Here is an 18134-nt window from a genome sequence, read left to right as displayed (position 1 = left end):
AACGTAACTTTAATGTTGTTAAAAAAGTAACACATTAGGAATGACAAGTGTTTATTGCCATTTTAAATAGCAGCAAGTCAGCAGTACAATGAAATTGTAACATATATATATATATATATATATATATATATATATATATATATATATATATATATATATATATATATATATATATATATATAAATGAAAGAACATTAAAAAACAAAATAAAATATAACAAAATAGCAACACATATTAATAATGAGCTGGGATAGGCTCCAGCATGCCCCCGTGACCCTAAAGAGGAGAAGCGGTATAGAAAATGGATGGATGGATGGAAAAAGAATAACATCAAAGTAAAAAAAATCTAGATATTCTTTAATGTATTACATATACACATGATGTTTGTATACAAAAATGGTAAATGATATGTATTATTGTATGTCATGTATCATGTGTTGTATAATTCCATACATACATACACATATATACACAAACTGTAGATAATCCATATATAAAATACATGTTCTATTTGAGTTATTTTAAAAACAATGATAACACACTTAAAGCATACTTATGAAATTATGACTATATATTAAACTTGATTCATTTCAGTGATGGCCGATAGCATGTGTGTGAAGAAAAAGGGTCATCACACACAAAGGCTATTGTGGACTACAGGCAAGGATAGATTGTATATGATAATTGGATTCATCCAGTAACACTCTTGCTTATTGGCTCTGAAAAAATATTGAAAGAAAACAGCCCCTCCCCCACACCAAGCCATAAGACATGCCCCCCCCCCCACTCCGCCATGTCTATTAGTTGGCTGGGACGTCCCATTGAGGCCTTTTGTCATAGTTGGAAGCATATATATCATGTGAGATGATCATTTCTCAGTAGTTAATGTTATACTACATTATATGCCGCCAATATTAACGTTTGTGCAGTACATTCCATTTTAGTTATTTAAGATAATATTATAATTGTATTGTATTTCTATTGTTCTTATATCCATACAAAAATGAATCATGACTACTGCCATGTTAAATGTTGTTTGAAATACAAACACCAATGAACAATAGCATAAATAGTATGAATATGACTATACCCGTTAACGCGTCAATGCACTTCTATGTTATATTATTTTAATACAACTTGACTTTAATGCAGATCTAATGTTTGTGAGCGGTGAAAACATTAGATTTTTATTTCGTTTATAAAGAACGTTTTTTTCTTCTTTTGACTCTCAACGTTTACTTTGCATGTGAATGCCTGCGAGTTTGTATCGCCCCCTTGTGGTACAATTTGTTACATGCAGTGTCCCTCCTCGTGTTCCTCGTCTTATATTTTTCCATCCAAAGCATTCATTCATTAATTCCAATAAAATAAAGTCAAATAAAATAAAATAAAACTATGATTAAAACATAACATTATCCTTATTCTGACTACTAATGCAATAAACATGTATAGCTAGCCCTGTTATTATTAAACATATACATATATACATACATCTTTTGCATTCAACACAGGAATCCATCAATTGGTATTATTTCATGTTTAAAGTTGAGCTTGGCTATGAATTATTGGGCTATGTGACGTAACACTGCCACCTTGCGGCACAATTTCGTACGTACATAAATATTTGTTGGTATTTTGCAACCAAGGACGGTATCTTCAACCAACATTGCCACTTTGTGGTATAATTTGGTACATTTATCATATCACTTATATTATAAACCTATAAACCTTTTCCCTGGTATTTTGCATACAAAAAACGACCTAACAAAACAGAAATTTCTTGCAAAACATTTTTCACCAGTCATTTATTACAAAAATCATTATTGCAACAATTCAAGATTGCCGTATATTGCCGACAGTATCAAGCCCATCTGGAATGTCGTTTCATACCGGATGTCCTAATATGGTAAGCACAGCCGTACACTTATTAGTGTCATAGCTGCTTTTTACCACTAGATGGCAGTATACAGATTGAAGTCAACACCTGATTTCATCACTAGATGATCATACTATATACAGATTGGAGGAAATAGCTGCTTTTTACCACTAGATGGCAGTATACAGATTGAAGTCAATACCTTCCTTTCACCACTAGATGATCATACTACAGTATATACAGATTGGAGGAAATAGCTGCTTTTTACCACGAGACTGTAGTACTGTATCCAGATTGGAGTCAATAGGTGCCTTTTACCACTAGATGTTAATGTAAGTCCATTAATTGAGCAGTTCTGAGTATTAACTAAAGGGCTGCACGGTGAGTTTGAATTAAGGCTACCATACAGACCTGATCAGAATCTTGAGACCAGTTGAAAAATTTATCGAAATAGCAATTTGCACATTTGGATCGTAATGAGATTTTAAGTAGAGCTACAATATGCAAAAGCAAGAAGGGGGAGTGAGACAAAAAGCACTTTGAAAAAGTAATTTATTGAAAACAATTAAACTGAAATAGGCTGTTTGTCAGCTGATCAAAAGTTTAGGACCATCGCTCAAAAAATAACAAAAAAACTCTCCAAACCAGAACAAAAAATGTTCTCGGTAGGACCGAGTAATGAGTAGCTAGATCGTTCTTGTTAATCACTTCAAAAATTGGTCTGGGCATGCGTGATGCGAGTGTTTCCAGGAGGCTGGTGGGAACATTGCTCCAAGTGGTGAAGATGGCTTCACGAAGGGCATCAACTCTCTGGAACTGATGGCCATTTTTATAAATCCGGGTAACATGCAGGATGGTCCAAAAGAGTGATGTTATTCTCCCTGAAGAAGTGCTTCGTCAAGCGAGCATTGTGAACTGCAGCGTTGTCCTGTTGAAGAACCCACCTGTTACCACACAGACGAGGGCCCTCAGTGATGAGGGATGTCCGCTGCAACATCTGCACGTAAGCCCTCCGCCGTTTGACGACCCTGCACCACCGGAAGCACCAGTGTTCCACTGAATGAAAAAGCACCCCAGAGCATGATGGACCCCCCTCCACTGTGCCGGGTAGAAAACATCTCAGGTGGGATCTCCTTGTCATGCCAGTAACGTTGGAAGCCATCTGGACCGTCAAGGTTACATTTTTTCTCATCAGAGAATAAAACCTTTTTCCACCTTTCAATGTCCCATGTTTGATGGGACCCTGGCAAAGCCTAAACGGGCAGTTTTGTGGCGTTGAAGGAGACGAGGTATTTGTATTTGGTTTTTAAACCCTTTTGCCGCAGACGCCGTCTGACGGTTATTGCGCTGCAGTCGGCACCAGTAACGGCCATAATGTGGGTCGAAGACCGCTGTGTCTCGATGGACAGCCCATAGGATCCTCCAGCTCAGCGCAGGTGTGATTTTTTTGGGTCTACCACTTGACTTTTTTGTTCCATAATGCTCAGGATCTTTCCAAAAAATTAGAATGATTGTCTTACTGCGCCCAACCTCAGCAGCAATGGCACACTGCGAGAGGCCTTGCTTATGCAGCCCCAACCACGTTGAAATAGAGAAAGCTTCTTAGCTTTAGTCATCAGGAGGGCATGACAGTATGAATGCCTGACAGAAAATGAACAATTCGAGCTGATTTTTGGCTTTTATAGCCTGTGGTCTTAACTTTTGATCAGGTGATAAACAAACTGTTTCAGTTTTTTTGGTTGTTTGTTTAAATTACAAGTTCCAAATATTTTTTGTCTCACTCCCCCTTCTTGCTTTTGCATATTGTAACTCTACTTAAAACCTCATTAAGATCCAAATGTGCAAAATTCAAATTGTAGCAATTTTTCAACTGGCCTTAAGATTTTGATCAGGTCTGTATATAGCATTTCAAACACATTCAAGCCTGGTGAGGCAATTAAAAATAATTAAAACAACCGTCTGATCCAGTCTACAGGCATAGCAGGGCGCATAGATTTTGGGGTTGTAATTCCACCTAACGCCACAAGAGAGAGCTGTTTTTCCACTTATGACAAACACACGTCTAGCCCGAAAACCTTCAGTAAGAAGTTCTTTTAATGACATAGTGCTGTGGGATAGCCAAGTCAACAGTTTGAGTGTGCTGATGTCATTATTTAAAAAAAATAAGCAGTGGTCACTTTATTAGGCACACCTGTCATCTAACACAAAGCAATACAATAGCAGTTACTTTTACATTTGATATTTCATTGAATTTGCATTTGTCATTCTATTGGAGTGAAATCTATAGGGTGGTATTTTTGCATTGCTTGTTTGTGAATGCTATATTATATAAAATATAAACGCATCCAATTCAACACTTCAATAATTAACCTGATTCTGAAATAACCGCTGAATTTCCCAACATACTGAACTAATGGTGCACCAGAAACCCCCCTTAATTGATTTTCCAGTCAAGTTAAAGCTACAAAAAACAAATAATACATCCTGTGGTAGCGACATCACACCAAGCATGAAACCAAAATCATTTTGTTGTTGAACGTTTTATTTCCTGACGTAACCACACATACACACATACTTTACAATAAAGAGTTTATGAAACTCACTGAATAGTGTCTGTGGAAATAAAACAATCCCCACAGACATGTACAAGTAACTCTATTATAGAGTTTGGATTATCATAAAAACCCATTTGGTAAAAAAAACAAAAAAACCTCACATACACCCCTACAAAGTAGATATGTACACATTCTGAATGGTGGTGTAACAGTGGCCGATTGGGGGATATCATGTGAGAGTGAATGTGTTTACAATTTGGAATGCAATGCAAAAAACTAGTCAATGTATCGGGATGTTTCCAAATTGAGGCTTTGGTGTGTTGCGTCCATCCAGGAGGAAAAAAAACACTCTGGGAAAAGAGTCAGCTCTTTCCATCTTTTCTCCTCCACTCTCCCACATACCTATCCCACCCTTTCTGCCCTGCTTGTCCTCTTGCCTGGAGTGAAGTGGAGACATGTGTTTCCCTGCACCTGCATGGAGAAAGCGAGGGGGGTTAGAGAAAGGAAGAAAAGTGAAGTCAGATCTCTCACCCCTGCCTCCTTCCCCTCCCTCTCTGTGGAGCGGAGCAGACAGAGTGGCGCCGAGCATGGAACTTTCATTAACCCCAGGCAGATAGCGATGAATCCGCTTACACATTGGCCCGGCTCGCCTAATTAGCCACTGTGGTGGATGGTGGTGCTCCCATTTCCACGCACATCAATGCCTTCTCCATCAATGCCTTCAAATGTGGTGTTTTAGGTCTCGTTTTCAAGGGGCTTCACACCAAACAAGTCAATTCTCTGCTCCTCTACACCAGTAGCCCGCAGATAACACAAGTCACATCAGCTTGTCATTGACTGCTTTGTTTACTTTTAATAAAAGGCCAAAACTACTGCAATATTTAATCATCTTGGCAGTTCCTGTTGCTCAACGTCCATGCAAGATCTTCATTTGTGTGTGCGTGTGTTTTTAAGCAAGTATCTGAGCCATCATGCGGTGACGATGCTGATGGTCTTGTGTCTCTATTCAAAATCTCACTCAGCCTTTTGTTTGATTTAAGGTCCATTCAAAAGATCTCTCAGATTTTGTTACAGGTAAGCAACTATTACACTGTCAAATCTGATCTTATGCTTTATTATCTTCTTCAAAAAGTTCCATAGAAATGTGTTATTTGCAAAAGCTGCCAAAGATACTTAAATTAGTAACTCCATTCAAACTCTCATTAGCAACTTCTGCAATTTAAGCAATAGTTTTTAAAGAGACTCCAATTCAAAATCTCAGCATTTTGTTTTATTTAAGCAACTGTTTGATGGCTATGATGCTTGTCATGTACCAATGTTCAAAATCTCATTAGCAACTTGTTCAGTTTCAGAAACTGTGACATGGATGACTATTTCTTGTGACTCTTTACAAAAGCTCATTGGACTTTCGTACATTTTAAATCATATCAGGCTGTAACATTCAAAAGTAACATTCCACTGTGTGAGTCAAAAGAGTGTTGAAGTGATAAAGGAGTGGTACATACCATAATGATACATCCTAATGGCACAAACGTCCATCTTTGGAGAAAGTTCTGGTCAGGTCAGCTGTCTAGAAGATCAGAGGATGAGCTTTTAACATATTGTTTTTATGACATCACACAGAGAAGTGCAATCAACCTTGCATGGTACTAACGGTCGAAAACGCGCTTACCTTTCCGCCTCCAGGGCGATCTGTAGATCGAAGATGTAGTCGATGACGTGCTGCAGGATCTCCACCTGGCTCACCGTCTTGTTTTGAGGGATGCTGGGGACGAGCGCCTTGAGGCGGGAGTAGCAGTTGTTCATGTCGCACAGCGAGCCAGTTGGCTCGTCCACACACGCGTGTTTATTCCGGCTGATGGCCACGCTGTGCTCTGAGATGCAGCACACGGCCTTGTAGCAGCTCCTCACCGAGCGGACGGGACTGATGGCTTTCATGGCGGACCTTTAAGAAGCAAACTACAAGCGAAAACTAGCCTCGCTGAGCAGAACATTCGACGCTGTCAAAGAGGAACACTACAGTATGCTTTTATACAGCAGCCGCGCGGTCACGCCCCCTATCTGTCAACCTTCTCAGATTGGATACAGCGATAAGAGCCTGTTTTTCATTGGCTACTAGGTGGACGAGGGCTGGAAAGAATAAGGAAATAAGACTGGGGTGCCTCAAGAAATTGTCAACTACAGATCTAGGTTAAAATATTTCATCACATTATATTTAAATTCTTTCACGACTCATTATTTATGGTTATATAGTGTAGCACAATCATATTTTGACCATATATATATATATATATATATGAAAATAATACTAACATTTGTTTTGGGGGTCATTTGTTTTAGAATTTCGGACATACATACATTGAATAATACTCTCTACGAGTTTATATATTATTAACATTTATTCACGTGTTTTAAGCAACTTCCCTAATATGGGCAGTTGAGAAATAAAAAGTGTAACCTTAAAAAAATGCTGTTTCAACACCGTCTACAACTTTTGCAATAAGTTTCCTTCCGTGCAAGCTCAGCAAAGTAAAAATAAAAAAATCTCCCTTTCGGATAATTCAATTATATGGCCCACGAGCAAAGTGTTTTCTCGTTTAATAGTGAGGCAACAGTGTTGTTACTCGTGTAATGACGGTAAAAGGTCATCTATCTATCTGCACATCTGTCTCTTGTAGAAAAAAACAAAGTGTAGTGAAACAATTGGAAAGTCCTCTGACAGGGAAGCACGTCCCGTTCTGCTCCTATATTTGTGTCTTATCCCCCCCCCCTTCTTTTTTTTCTCACAATCCTGTTTTGTAGAGGAATGCAGGCCCAAGCCAGCTGTGTGTCCTATCCCGGCCCAGCTGTGTTGATCTAACGCGCCAGTCCCAGACATGCTGGCGCCAGCCTCCTGACGTCATCCATTCACCCGACGCTCTCACTGGCAGACAGCCCGCCCTCCCTCCCGCCCTCGGAATCGCTCAGTGTTCTGACTGGCTGACTCTGACTGTCAATCAACGAAGCTAAAGCGGCGCATATGATCCAAACAGAGCAATTATGTGAGGATAAAAAAGTACAAATAAATGTTATAATCCAGAAAAAAGATTCTGAAGTAATAAGATTATTTAGTTAGTATATTTATGTCTTATGTCACAATCCAAACTTTGACCCTGCATAGCTTACATTTGTATGTCAACAAGGGGTGGCGGGAGGTGATTTTTGATATTCCCACATATTTGCCATGTTAGAGTAGAAATAGATAAAGTAGTATAGTGGAGTTATTGTGGGGTTGCGCTGGCCCTGCTCTCGCTTCTGTGCAGTCAGGCTGTTTGAAGGCCTCTCTGTGCAGGGGCGGAGGTAAGGCCAGCGGGGCGGACGGGCTGCCCGGCAACCTTATCACCTTCGCTGCTTGCACACAAGTTCACAGCCATGCACCCTTGATTGGCAGTTAGGTACCTACACATAAAACACACACTGACCCACTCAGGAAGAAGTACACACCTCTGCGTAGGCGTGTCTCAAAACTTTAAGCGTTTAGCCGATGAACTTCCTAGTTTTCATGACTGCCTGCTCGTGTGAGCGGGAGTCCAACAGGCTGTACTTGTGACATTTTGGAGACATTTTTCACTCAAAGATTTAACCCTCCTTTTATGTTACGGGTCAAAGTGAACCCTTTGAAGATCTAGGAGTAAGTATTTTTTCAGTATGAAACTTCTTCTGCTTGACTTAATTAGTCTAATAAACATATAACATAAAAACGGTTCATCTCACACATTTGCAACCACCCCCTGCATGCTCCTGTCACAGATACTGTTCGGCTCAATTTGACCCAGCAGTCAAACTGGAGGTAAAAGGGTGTCGGAAATGTCAGACTATTTCTTTCTTTGCAACTGTGAGACATATTCCATCCCCCGCTTTTCTCACACACACTGCGTGTTGTTCAAAAGATTTGGAAACGACAGAGGGAAAAACAATGCACTCAGCACAGCAACACGTTTGGCCTGTACACACATCAGCAACAACCATTTATTTATCATTACCTGTGCGCGCACCAGCGTGCGAACTTCAACACTTTATGTCAACAAGAACATAAAATAGCAAAATTCAACACAATAACAAAGCTCTTAGTTGGACAAAATACAACACAGTGCATTACACATAAAACATTTTTTTCTCCATATGATATAGTTACCCATTTACATCCATCCATTATCCCAATTAGGGTTGCGGGGGTATGCTGGAGCCTATCCCAGCTGACTTCGGGCGAGAGGCGGGGTACACCCTGGACTCGTCGCCAGCCAATTGCAGGGCACATATAGACAAACAACCATTCACCCTCACATTCATACCTATGGACAATTTAGAGTCGCCAAGTAACCGAACATGCATGTTTTTGGAATGTGGGAGGAAACCGGAGTACCCGGAGAAAACCCCCGCACGGGGAGAACATGCAAACTCCACACAGAGATGTCCAACAGAGATTTGAACCCAGGTCTTCCCGATCTCCTGACTGTGTGGCCAACATCATAACCACTCAGCCACCGTGCGGCCACCTGCCCATTTACAGACCAAAAATTGTTACAGACTTGGCTAAAATATCAGCTACCATATCCGCAGTTGTACAGTCATGAAGAATTATTTTTCCACCACTCAGTGCAGATCGGAGAAAATGATATCTGATGTCAGTGTGCTTACACAAAGCAGTCAATGACACACAGGATGTTTTGAAAGTGCAACAGCACCTTGATTGTCATGGTCTCCCCTTTCTGCCATCATCCGCGGCGTCTCTCATCAACTTATCGCCCAACAGATGAACCAGGACGGCGTATGCCTCTTCATTTTTGTGGGCATCTTCCTCCACGTCATCATCATCCTCGCCAGGCGGTTCAGCCAGTATGGTGCTTTTTAATTGCGCCAAAAACCTCGTTTCCCACAGCTTATAATTATTTTCATCTCCGTCAAAACATAACGGGTTCCATCGGATCCCAAACTCTTCACTGGGCCCATAACATGCCGGTGCAGTCATGTTAAAAAGATTTGGAAACGACGGAGGGAAAAAACAATGCACTCAGCACAGCACACGTTTGGCCTGCGCACACATCGGCAAAAAGCTGCAGTCATTTATTTATAATCACCTGTGAGCGCACCAGCGTGCTAACCCCACCCACACCTAATTAATCACCAGGTCAACAAGAACATAAAATAGCAAAGTTCAACACACACACACACACACACACACAGGTGCAGGTGTTGTGACATATGACGGGAACCATTTATGTTATCGCGGGAAAACTGCCCCAGCATTCAGTGGACACTCAAAGTACAACAAACTACAACTTGGGTCAGGCGCTTCTAAAGAGAAAGCTCAGTGGTGGGAACCGTCCAAAAGAACAGGCTGAACTCCCTGCTGAGCTGCTGGTAATCAAGAACGGGGTCCCTCAATCTTCCATGTTTACCATCGCCGTGTCTCACTGCCCCAAAAACGGAAAAAATATTGCGCTCATGTGCTCAAAAATGCTGAAATCAGCGCAAAAGAGGACCAGAAACCAAGCATGATCCTGGATTACAATGCCACCAAAGGGGGGGTAGACAACTTAAACAAAGTAACAGGGGCCTACAGAACCATGCGAATGACTGCACGCTGGCCAGTGGTCATCTTTGATAACATGATCGATGTATCGGCCTACAATGCGTCTGTCATCTGGACTGAGCTCTTTCCTGACTGGAACGTGTCAAAGCTGTACAAAAGGCGCATCTTTCTTGTGACACCGCACATCCAACGGAGGCAGCACCTGCCAAGGACCCCAGCCGCTGCAGCCACAGTGAGGGAGGTCCAGGAGCGGTACACCAGTACACCAGTGCGTGAGGTAACTAAGTACTGTAAGTGTGTGTGTGTGTGTGTGTGTTCATTTGCACAAAGCACAGTGTGATGACATGTCACTCGTGTGCTGTGTAGACGTACAGACACACACACACACACACACACACACACCTTGTTCATACTGCTATTGCTTGTTATTTTGTTCATTTCTGGTTCACAAACAGTGCATGTATGTAAATCTAAATGTAAATGTTATGTTTCAATGTTATGTAAAACTATTGTGTTCTATATGTTCAAAAGTAATAAGTGGTGAAACAATTAAAAAAAGAAGCTTTGAACATGTATTTTATGATAAATGAGTGAATTATCCTAATTGAACCGTTACCCGTGAGAGGTAAGAAACACCATTGCACTGAATATTGATAGAATAGTTAGTAATGGAGTTAGCAATGAAATATTAAGTAGGATTTTATTGGTTTCTGACATCTTTTGGATAATTAAACATGCACCCGATCAAACTGACCCGGGAACATCATTGCTGCTCTTGACAAATGAACATAACAGGAGGCTTAAAAGACTGAAAAGTGTGTCTGCCTGATCTCTGCTTGGGAAAACCAACCTGGACGTTTCAGTTGGGGGCACGTTCGGGTTCCCTCGAGATCCAACACCATCACAGTTGTTCATTCAGCCAGCGGCCGCTCCTCTGAATTTCTTAAGGTGAGCAGAGAACCTGTTATGTTGAATTTCTGCAATTAATTTCTGCGCTGAATGTATTAACTGCCGCGGATGTTACGCTAAGCTAGTACACAGTATGTCTGGAATATGAATGGGCGGAGATAGTTCATTTGGTGCCTTGCTCCAGTCAAGAAGGGTTGGTGTCTGAGGTGTTCTTCTTATCTGACATCACTTGGGCGGAGAGCTCGGGACAAAGCGTGCCATACGTGTCTGCCGGCCAACTCGTGTGATTGAGAATGAATGAGAAGAGGAATGACGGACGGAGTATTAAACCCTGGTTCGAGTTAAGGAAAGAAAAAGTCAAGCGTTCTATCCCAACATCAGCGGTGAACCACCAGCTCAAATTGTTCGAAAAATGGCAAGAAAGGGTTATGGATGACGGTCTCATTGGCTCACTGGAAGGTCCTCCGCCGTCACATGCAATGATAGAACATCACATACCGTCACTAAGCACCCAAACTGACACCAAATGTCGTGCATTGACTGGTTGTGAAGGTTCGCCAAGGGAAGGTTAGAAAAGGAGGTGGAAAAATGAGAAAATCATTACAAATTGACCTGGCTACATTGTAGCAGGTACCCCAGCACCTGTGAGCGAGAAAAAAGAGACCTACACCCCCACCTTATCCAGCAGCCACACAAAACACAAAGGTTGCTACACCAGGACTGTATCCAGACCTGGCGAAACGTGTCCCCCAGTTGCGCCAAATTCAAACAGAACGGGTCACCACTGAATGTGCCGTCACACCCACGGAAAGGGAAAGAAACTAAACCGAAAGTGCTGCAAGTGTGGGAAGGGAGGGGGAGCTGCGGAAGACAAAGGAGGGTATGGGAATGCAGATGTCAGACCTTGAGGACGAGGAGGAGGAAGCTGAGATAAGGAGAGAATTACGTAGATGAAAACAGAACAGGAGAAGTCAATTTTATGAGGATGGGACAACAGATGGGGGCACTGACCCTCGTGAGGTGTTGACACAGATGAAAGTAACTATGAAAAAACAGGCTGAGCTATCTAAACGCGAGGAAGATTGAGTGGGGAGCCGGACACCGTTCACCGCTTCTCATCTGCCAGCGCTCCACTCCCCCCAGCAGTTACTCACGATCAGCCTGCTATCTCTGCCCCTGCACACAACTTGCGCTCAGGAGGAGGCGTGACCTCAGGGCACCCACAGCTGCCTTTGATTGAAGAGAAAAATAAACTTGGCCGGATTACTAAAATACAATACAGCCCCTTGTCTTATGCTGATAAGGTGCTCGTGAGAGACAGTTTCCCGCACCCTCAGGACGGAGGCCACATGTGGATAACTGCCTTCTGAAAATGATGGCCGGACAGACGATTGCGCTGGGAGACCTGCGCACTTGACTCGCCGCACATCTGGAGCCTGGGAAGTTAGCCAAAATAGAGGTGAGGGCTGGTACCGCCCGAATCTTGCTGATTCAACTTGTTTGAGTACTGAAGCAGACGCCCTCTGGCAATCCTTGCACAAACTGTACCCCACCAGGTCTGACACCACGGCGTTAAGTAACCCCACCATACAGGCACACAACCACTTACTCAACCCTTGCAAAAACTGTTAAAACAAACTATGACAGAGGAAGTACTTTTGAAGGAACATTTAAAAAAACAAAATAAAATATAACACCATAGGAACACATATTAATAATGACTATAAAGATAATAATGTCAAAGTGAAAAAGTCTATTATATATATTTTTAAATATATTATATATACACATAATGTTTACATACAAAAATAAAATAATTCCATACATACATACTGTATACATATATACACAAACTGTAGATAATCCATATATAAAATACATGTTCTGAGTTATTTTAAAAACAATGATAACACACTTAAAGCATACTTATGAAATTATGACTATATATTAAACTTGATTCATTTCAGTGATGGCCGATAGCATGTGTGTGAAGAAAAAGGGTCATCACACACAAAGGCTATTGTGGACTACAGGCAAGGATAGATTGTATATGATAATTGGATTCATCCAGTAACACTCGTGCTTATTGGCTATAAGCCATAAGACATGCCCATTGAGGCCTTTTGTCATAGTTGGAAGCATATATATCATGTGAGATGATCATTTCTCAGTAGTTAATGTTATACTACATTATATGCCGCCAATATTAACGTTTGTGCAGTACATTCCATTTTAGTTATTTAAGATAATATTATAATTGTATTGTATTTCTATTGTTCTTATATCCATACAAAAATGAATCATGACTACTGGCATGTTAAATGTTGTTTGAAATACAAACACCAATGAACAATAGCATTAATAGTATGAATATGACTATACCCGTTAACGCGTCAATGCACTTCTATGTTATATTATTTTAATACAACTTGACTTTAATGCAGATCTAATGTTTGTGAGCGGTGAAAACATTAGATTTTTATTTCGTTTATAAAGAACGGTTTTTTCTTTTTTTGACTCTCAACGTTTACTTTGCCTGTGAATGCCTGCGAGTTTGTATCGCCCCCTTGTGGTACAATTTGTTACATGCAGTGTCGCTCCTCGTGTTCCTCGTCTTATATTTTTCAATTCAAAGCATTCATTAATTAATTCCAATAAAATAAAGTCAAATAAAATAAAATAAAACTATGATTAAAACATAACATTATCCTTATTCTGATTACTAATGCAATAAACATGTATAGCTAGCCCTGTTATTATTAAACATATTGCATTTTGCATTCAACACAGGAATCCATCAATTACAAAAACGACTGGTATTATTGTAACACTGCCACCTTGCGGCATACTGTCGGCATAAATATTTGTTGGTATTTAGAAACCAATATCTTCAGCCAACATTGCCACTTTGTGGTATAGTTTGGTACATGTACAGTATCATATCGCTTATATTATAAAGAGGACTGTGAGCTTTTCATCAGATTAACCACAGTTTTAAATCAATTAATGATGATTAATCATCATGAGCAACTGTATCTGAAATATGCCCATGTTTACTGTATGTTTAATTAACAGAAAGATCTATGACGGGACAGGATAATATATATTTTGTAAGTATTAACAGCTCCAAATGAACTGAATATGTCAATCAAGCTAAAAGATACCACACAAGTCTAAAAATCTATTTGTCTAACACTACAAGTAGTCTCTTTGACAGCAGCAGAACATTTGAATCACACTTGAAACCCTGTTATTATGAGCAATGTGGGGTTTTGTTCAAAGACATCACGTAATTGTAAAGAAGTAATCAAGTCATTATAAATTTACATCCAGTATACTTAAATGTAGCATATTGTACATCCGAATTAAGAGTTACGAAGTGAGTGCTAAGAATAGCAATACCTGGGTTCATGGTGGTGATAAAAAAAAACATGTTTTTCTTCCTGTTGATTTACACATGCACACACGCGTTCTAAAGCCGTTTATGTGATGTCCGGAGTGTCCCTGAATGCATCTAGCGTTCTTGTCATGAGAATGAGGAAGTGTCCTTCCCAGGTTGAACGGACTAGAGACGTACATACAGTACGTGGTGTTGGAATTGTACTCCTGTCGATGTGTGCGGGTCAGAATGAAGTTGTAAAAGCGCGTCCGAATCTGTGTGACTGTGTGGTGACGCTCTACTGTGCTCTGGTCCACATGTGTTAATTACGCCAAAAAATTAACATAATTAATGAAATAAATTAGTTACCGCCGTTAACAATCTGGAGTGGCAACCGCTTGGTTCGTTTGATAACGGATGTCCTAATATGGTGAGCACAGCCGTATACAGATTAGTGTCGTAGCTGCTTTTTACCACTAGATGGCAGTATATAGATTGAAGTCAATACCTGCTTTCACCACTAGATGATCATACTACAGTATATACAGATTGGAGGAAATAGCTGCTTTTTACCACGAGATTGTAGTACTGTATCCAGATTGGAGTCAATAGGTGCCTTTTACCACTAGATGTTAATGTAAGTCCATTAATTGAGCAGTACTGGGCATTAACTAAAGGGCTGCACGGTGAGTTTGAATTAAGGCGAGCATTTCAAACACATTCAAGCCTGGTGAGGCAATTAAAAATAATGAAAACAACCGTGTGATCCAGTCTACAGGCATAGCAGGGCGCATAGATTTGGGGTTGTAATTCCACCTAACGCCACAAGAGAGAGCTGTTTTTCCACTTATGACAAACACACGTCTAGCCCGGAAAACCTTCAGTAAGAAGTTCTTTTAATGACATAGTGCTGTGGGATAGCCAAGTCAACAGTTTGAGTGTGCTGATGTCATTAGTTTAAAAAAAAGCAGTGGTCACTTTATTAGGCACACCTGTCATCTAACACAAAGCAATACAATAGCAGTTACTTTTACATTTGCTATTTCATTGAATTTGCATTTGTCATTCTATTGGAGTGAAATCTATAGGGTGGTATTTTTGCATTGCTTGTTTATGAATGCTAGTGGAAAATATAAACGCATCCAATTCAACACTTCAATAATTAACTTGATTCTGAAATAACTGCTGAATTTCCCAACATACTGAACTAATGGTGCACCAGAAACCCCCCTTAATTGATTTTCCAGTCAAGTTAAAGCTACAAAAAACAAATAATACATCCTGTGGTAGCGACATCACACCAAGCATGAAACCAAAATCATTTTGTTGTTGAACGTTTTATTTCCTGACGTAACCACACATACACACATACTTTACAATAAAGAGTTTATGAAACTCACTGAATAGTGTCTGTGGAAATAAAACAATCCCCACAGACATGTACAAGTAACTCTATTATAGAGTTTGGATTATCATAAAAACCCATTTGGTAAAAAAAACAAAAAAACCTCACATACACCCCTACAAAGTAGATATGTACACATTCTGAATGGTGGTGTAACAGTGGCCGATTGGGGGATATCATGTGAGAGTGAATGTGTTTACAATTTGGAATGCAATGCAAAAAACTAGTCAATGTATCGGGATGTTTCCAAATTGAGGCTTTGGTGTGTTGCGTCCATCCAGGAGGAAAAAAAACACTCTGGGAAAAGAGTCAGCTCTTTCCATCTTTTCTCCTCCACTCTCCCACATACCTATCCCACCCTTTCTGCCCTGCTTGTCCTCTTGCCTGGAGTGAAGTGGAGACATGTGTTTCCCTGCACCTGCATGGAGAAAGCGAGGGGGGTTAGAGAAAGGAAGAAAAGTGAAGTCAGATCTCTCACCCCTGCCTCCTTCCCCTCCCTCTCTGTGGAGCGGAGCAGACAGAGTGGCGCCGAGCATGGAACTTTCATTAACCCCAGGCAGATAGCGATGAATCCGCTTACACATTGGCCCGGCTCGCCTAATTAGCCACTGTGGTGGATGGTGGTGCTCCCATTTCCACGCACATCAATGCCTTCTCCATCAATGCCTTCAAATGTGGTGTTTTAGGTCTCGTTTTCAAGGGGCTTCACACCAAACAAGTCAATTCTCTGCTCCTCTACACCAGTAGCCCGCAGATAACACAAGTCACATCAGCTTGTCATTGACTGCTTTGTTTACTTTTAATAAAAGGCCAAAACTACTGCAATATTTAATCATCTTGGCAGTTCCTGTTGCTCAACGTCCATGCAAGATCTTCATTTGTGTGTGCGTGTGTTTTTAAGCAAGTATCTGAGCCATCATGCGGTGACGATGCTGATGGTCTTGTGTCTATTCAAAATCTCACTCAGCCTTTTGTTTGATTTAAGGTCCATTCGGTGACCCTATGTTGATAATCTTGCGCCTCTGTTCAAAATCTCTGTAGGATTTTGTTACAGGTAAGCAACTGTTACAAACACTGTCAAATCTGATCTTATGCTTTATTATCTTCAAAAATTTCCATAGAAATTTGTTACTTGCCAAAGATACTCAAATTAGTAACTCCATTCAAAATCTCGTTAGCAACTTCTTCAATTTAAGCAACTGTTTTAAAGAGACTCAACAGCAACCAGTCACTATGAGACGGGCTTATGGCTATTCAAAATCTCAGCATTTTGTTTTATTTAAGCAACTGTTTGATGGCTATGATGCTTGTCATGTACCAATGTTCAAAATCTCATTAGCAACTTGTTCAGTTTCAGAAACTGTTCAACAAACTGTGACATGGATAACTATTTCTTGTGACTCTTTACAAAAGCTAATTGGACTTTCGTACATTTTAAATCATATCAGGCTGTAACATTCAAAAGTGTAGTTGGGCTTTGCCCCCACTGTGTGAGTCAAAAGAGTGTTGAAGTGATAAAGGAGTGGTACATACCATAATGATACATCCTAATGGCACAAACGTCCATCTTTGGAGAAAGTTCTGGTCAGGTCAGCTGTCTAGACGATCAGAGGATGAGCTTTTAACATATTGTTTTTATGACATCACACAGAGAAGTGCAATCAACCTTGCATGGTACTAACGGTCGAAAACGCGCTTACCTTTATGGATAAAAGCATTTGTGGCTCTTCCGCCTCCAGGGCGATCTGTAGATCGAAGATGTAGTCGATGACGTGCTGCAGGATCTCCACCTGGCTCACCGTCTTGTTTTGAGGGATGCTGGGGACGAGCGCCTTGAGGCGGGAGTAGCAGTCGTTCATGTCGCACAGCGAGCCAGTTGGCTCGTCCACACACGCGTGTTTATTCCGGCTGATGGCCACGCTGTGCTCTGAGATGCAGCACACGGCCTTGTAGCAGCTCCTCACCGAGCGGACGGGACTGATGGCTTTCATGGCGGACCTTTAAGAAGCAAACTACACACGAAAACTAGCCTGACTTCCGCCTCGCTGAGTAGAATCTTCGACGCTGTCAAAGAGGAAGACTACAGTATGCTTTTATACAGCAGGCGCGCGGTCACGCCCCCTTACTCTTAACCTTCTCTGATTGGATACAGCGATAAGAGCCTCCTTTTCATTGGCTGCTAGGTGGACGAGGGCTGGAAAGAATGAGGAAATAAGACTGGGGTGCCTCAAGGAATTGTCAATTACAGATCTAGGTTAAAATATTTCATAGTGTAGCAGAATCATATTTTGACCATATATATATATATATATGAAAATAATACTAACATTTGTTTTGGGGGTAATTTTCTTAGAATTTCGGACATACATACATTGAATAATACTCTCTACGAGTGTATATATTATTAACATTTATTAACGTGTTTTAAACAACTTCCC

General features: G+C 40.8%; 2 protein-coding genes across 2 annotated transcripts; both read right to left on the bottom strand.

Annotated features, from left to right (window-relative positions):
- Nucleotides 1–4400: 4400 nt before the first annotated feature.
- Nucleotides 4401–6455, bottom strand: LOC129192476 (DNA-binding protein inhibitor ID-3-like). Its single transcript, XM_054796561.1, has 3 exons — nt 6104–6455; nt 5937–6001; nt 4401–4902 (listed from the first exon to the last, which is right to left on the bottom strand). Exons 1-2 carry the CDS (start codon nt 6367–6369, stop codon nt 5989–5991), a joined length of 279 nt encoding a protein of 92 aa, XP_054652536.1. The 5' UTR covers nt 6370–6455; the 3' UTR covers nt 4401–4902; nt 5937–5988.
- A 9157-nt stretch (nt 6456–15612) lies between these two features.
- Nucleotides 15613–17834, bottom strand: LOC129192137 (DNA-binding protein inhibitor ID-3-B-like). The gene is made up of 3 exons (XM_054795759.1): nt 17397–17834; nt 17230–17294; nt 15613–16114 (listed from the first exon to the last, which is right to left on the bottom strand). Exons 1-2 carry the CDS (start codon nt 17685–17687, stop codon nt 17244–17246), a joined length of 342 nt encoding a protein of 113 aa, XP_054651734.1. The 5' UTR covers nt 17688–17834; the 3' UTR covers nt 15613–16114; nt 17230–17243.
- Nucleotides 17835–18134: the final 300 nt, after the last annotated feature.

This window comes from Dunckerocampus dactyliophorus, chromosome 13, assembly GCF_027744805.1.
Source record: "Dunckerocampus dactyliophorus isolate RoL2022-P2 chromosome 13, RoL_Ddac_1.1, whole genome shotgun sequence".
Taxonomy (NCBI): domain Eukaryota; kingdom Metazoa; phylum Chordata; class Actinopteri; order Syngnathiformes; family Syngnathidae; genus Dunckerocampus; species Dunckerocampus dactyliophorus.
The sequence above is the reverse complement of the archived record's forward strand: the minus strand, read 5'-3'. Positions and strand labels throughout refer to the sequence as shown.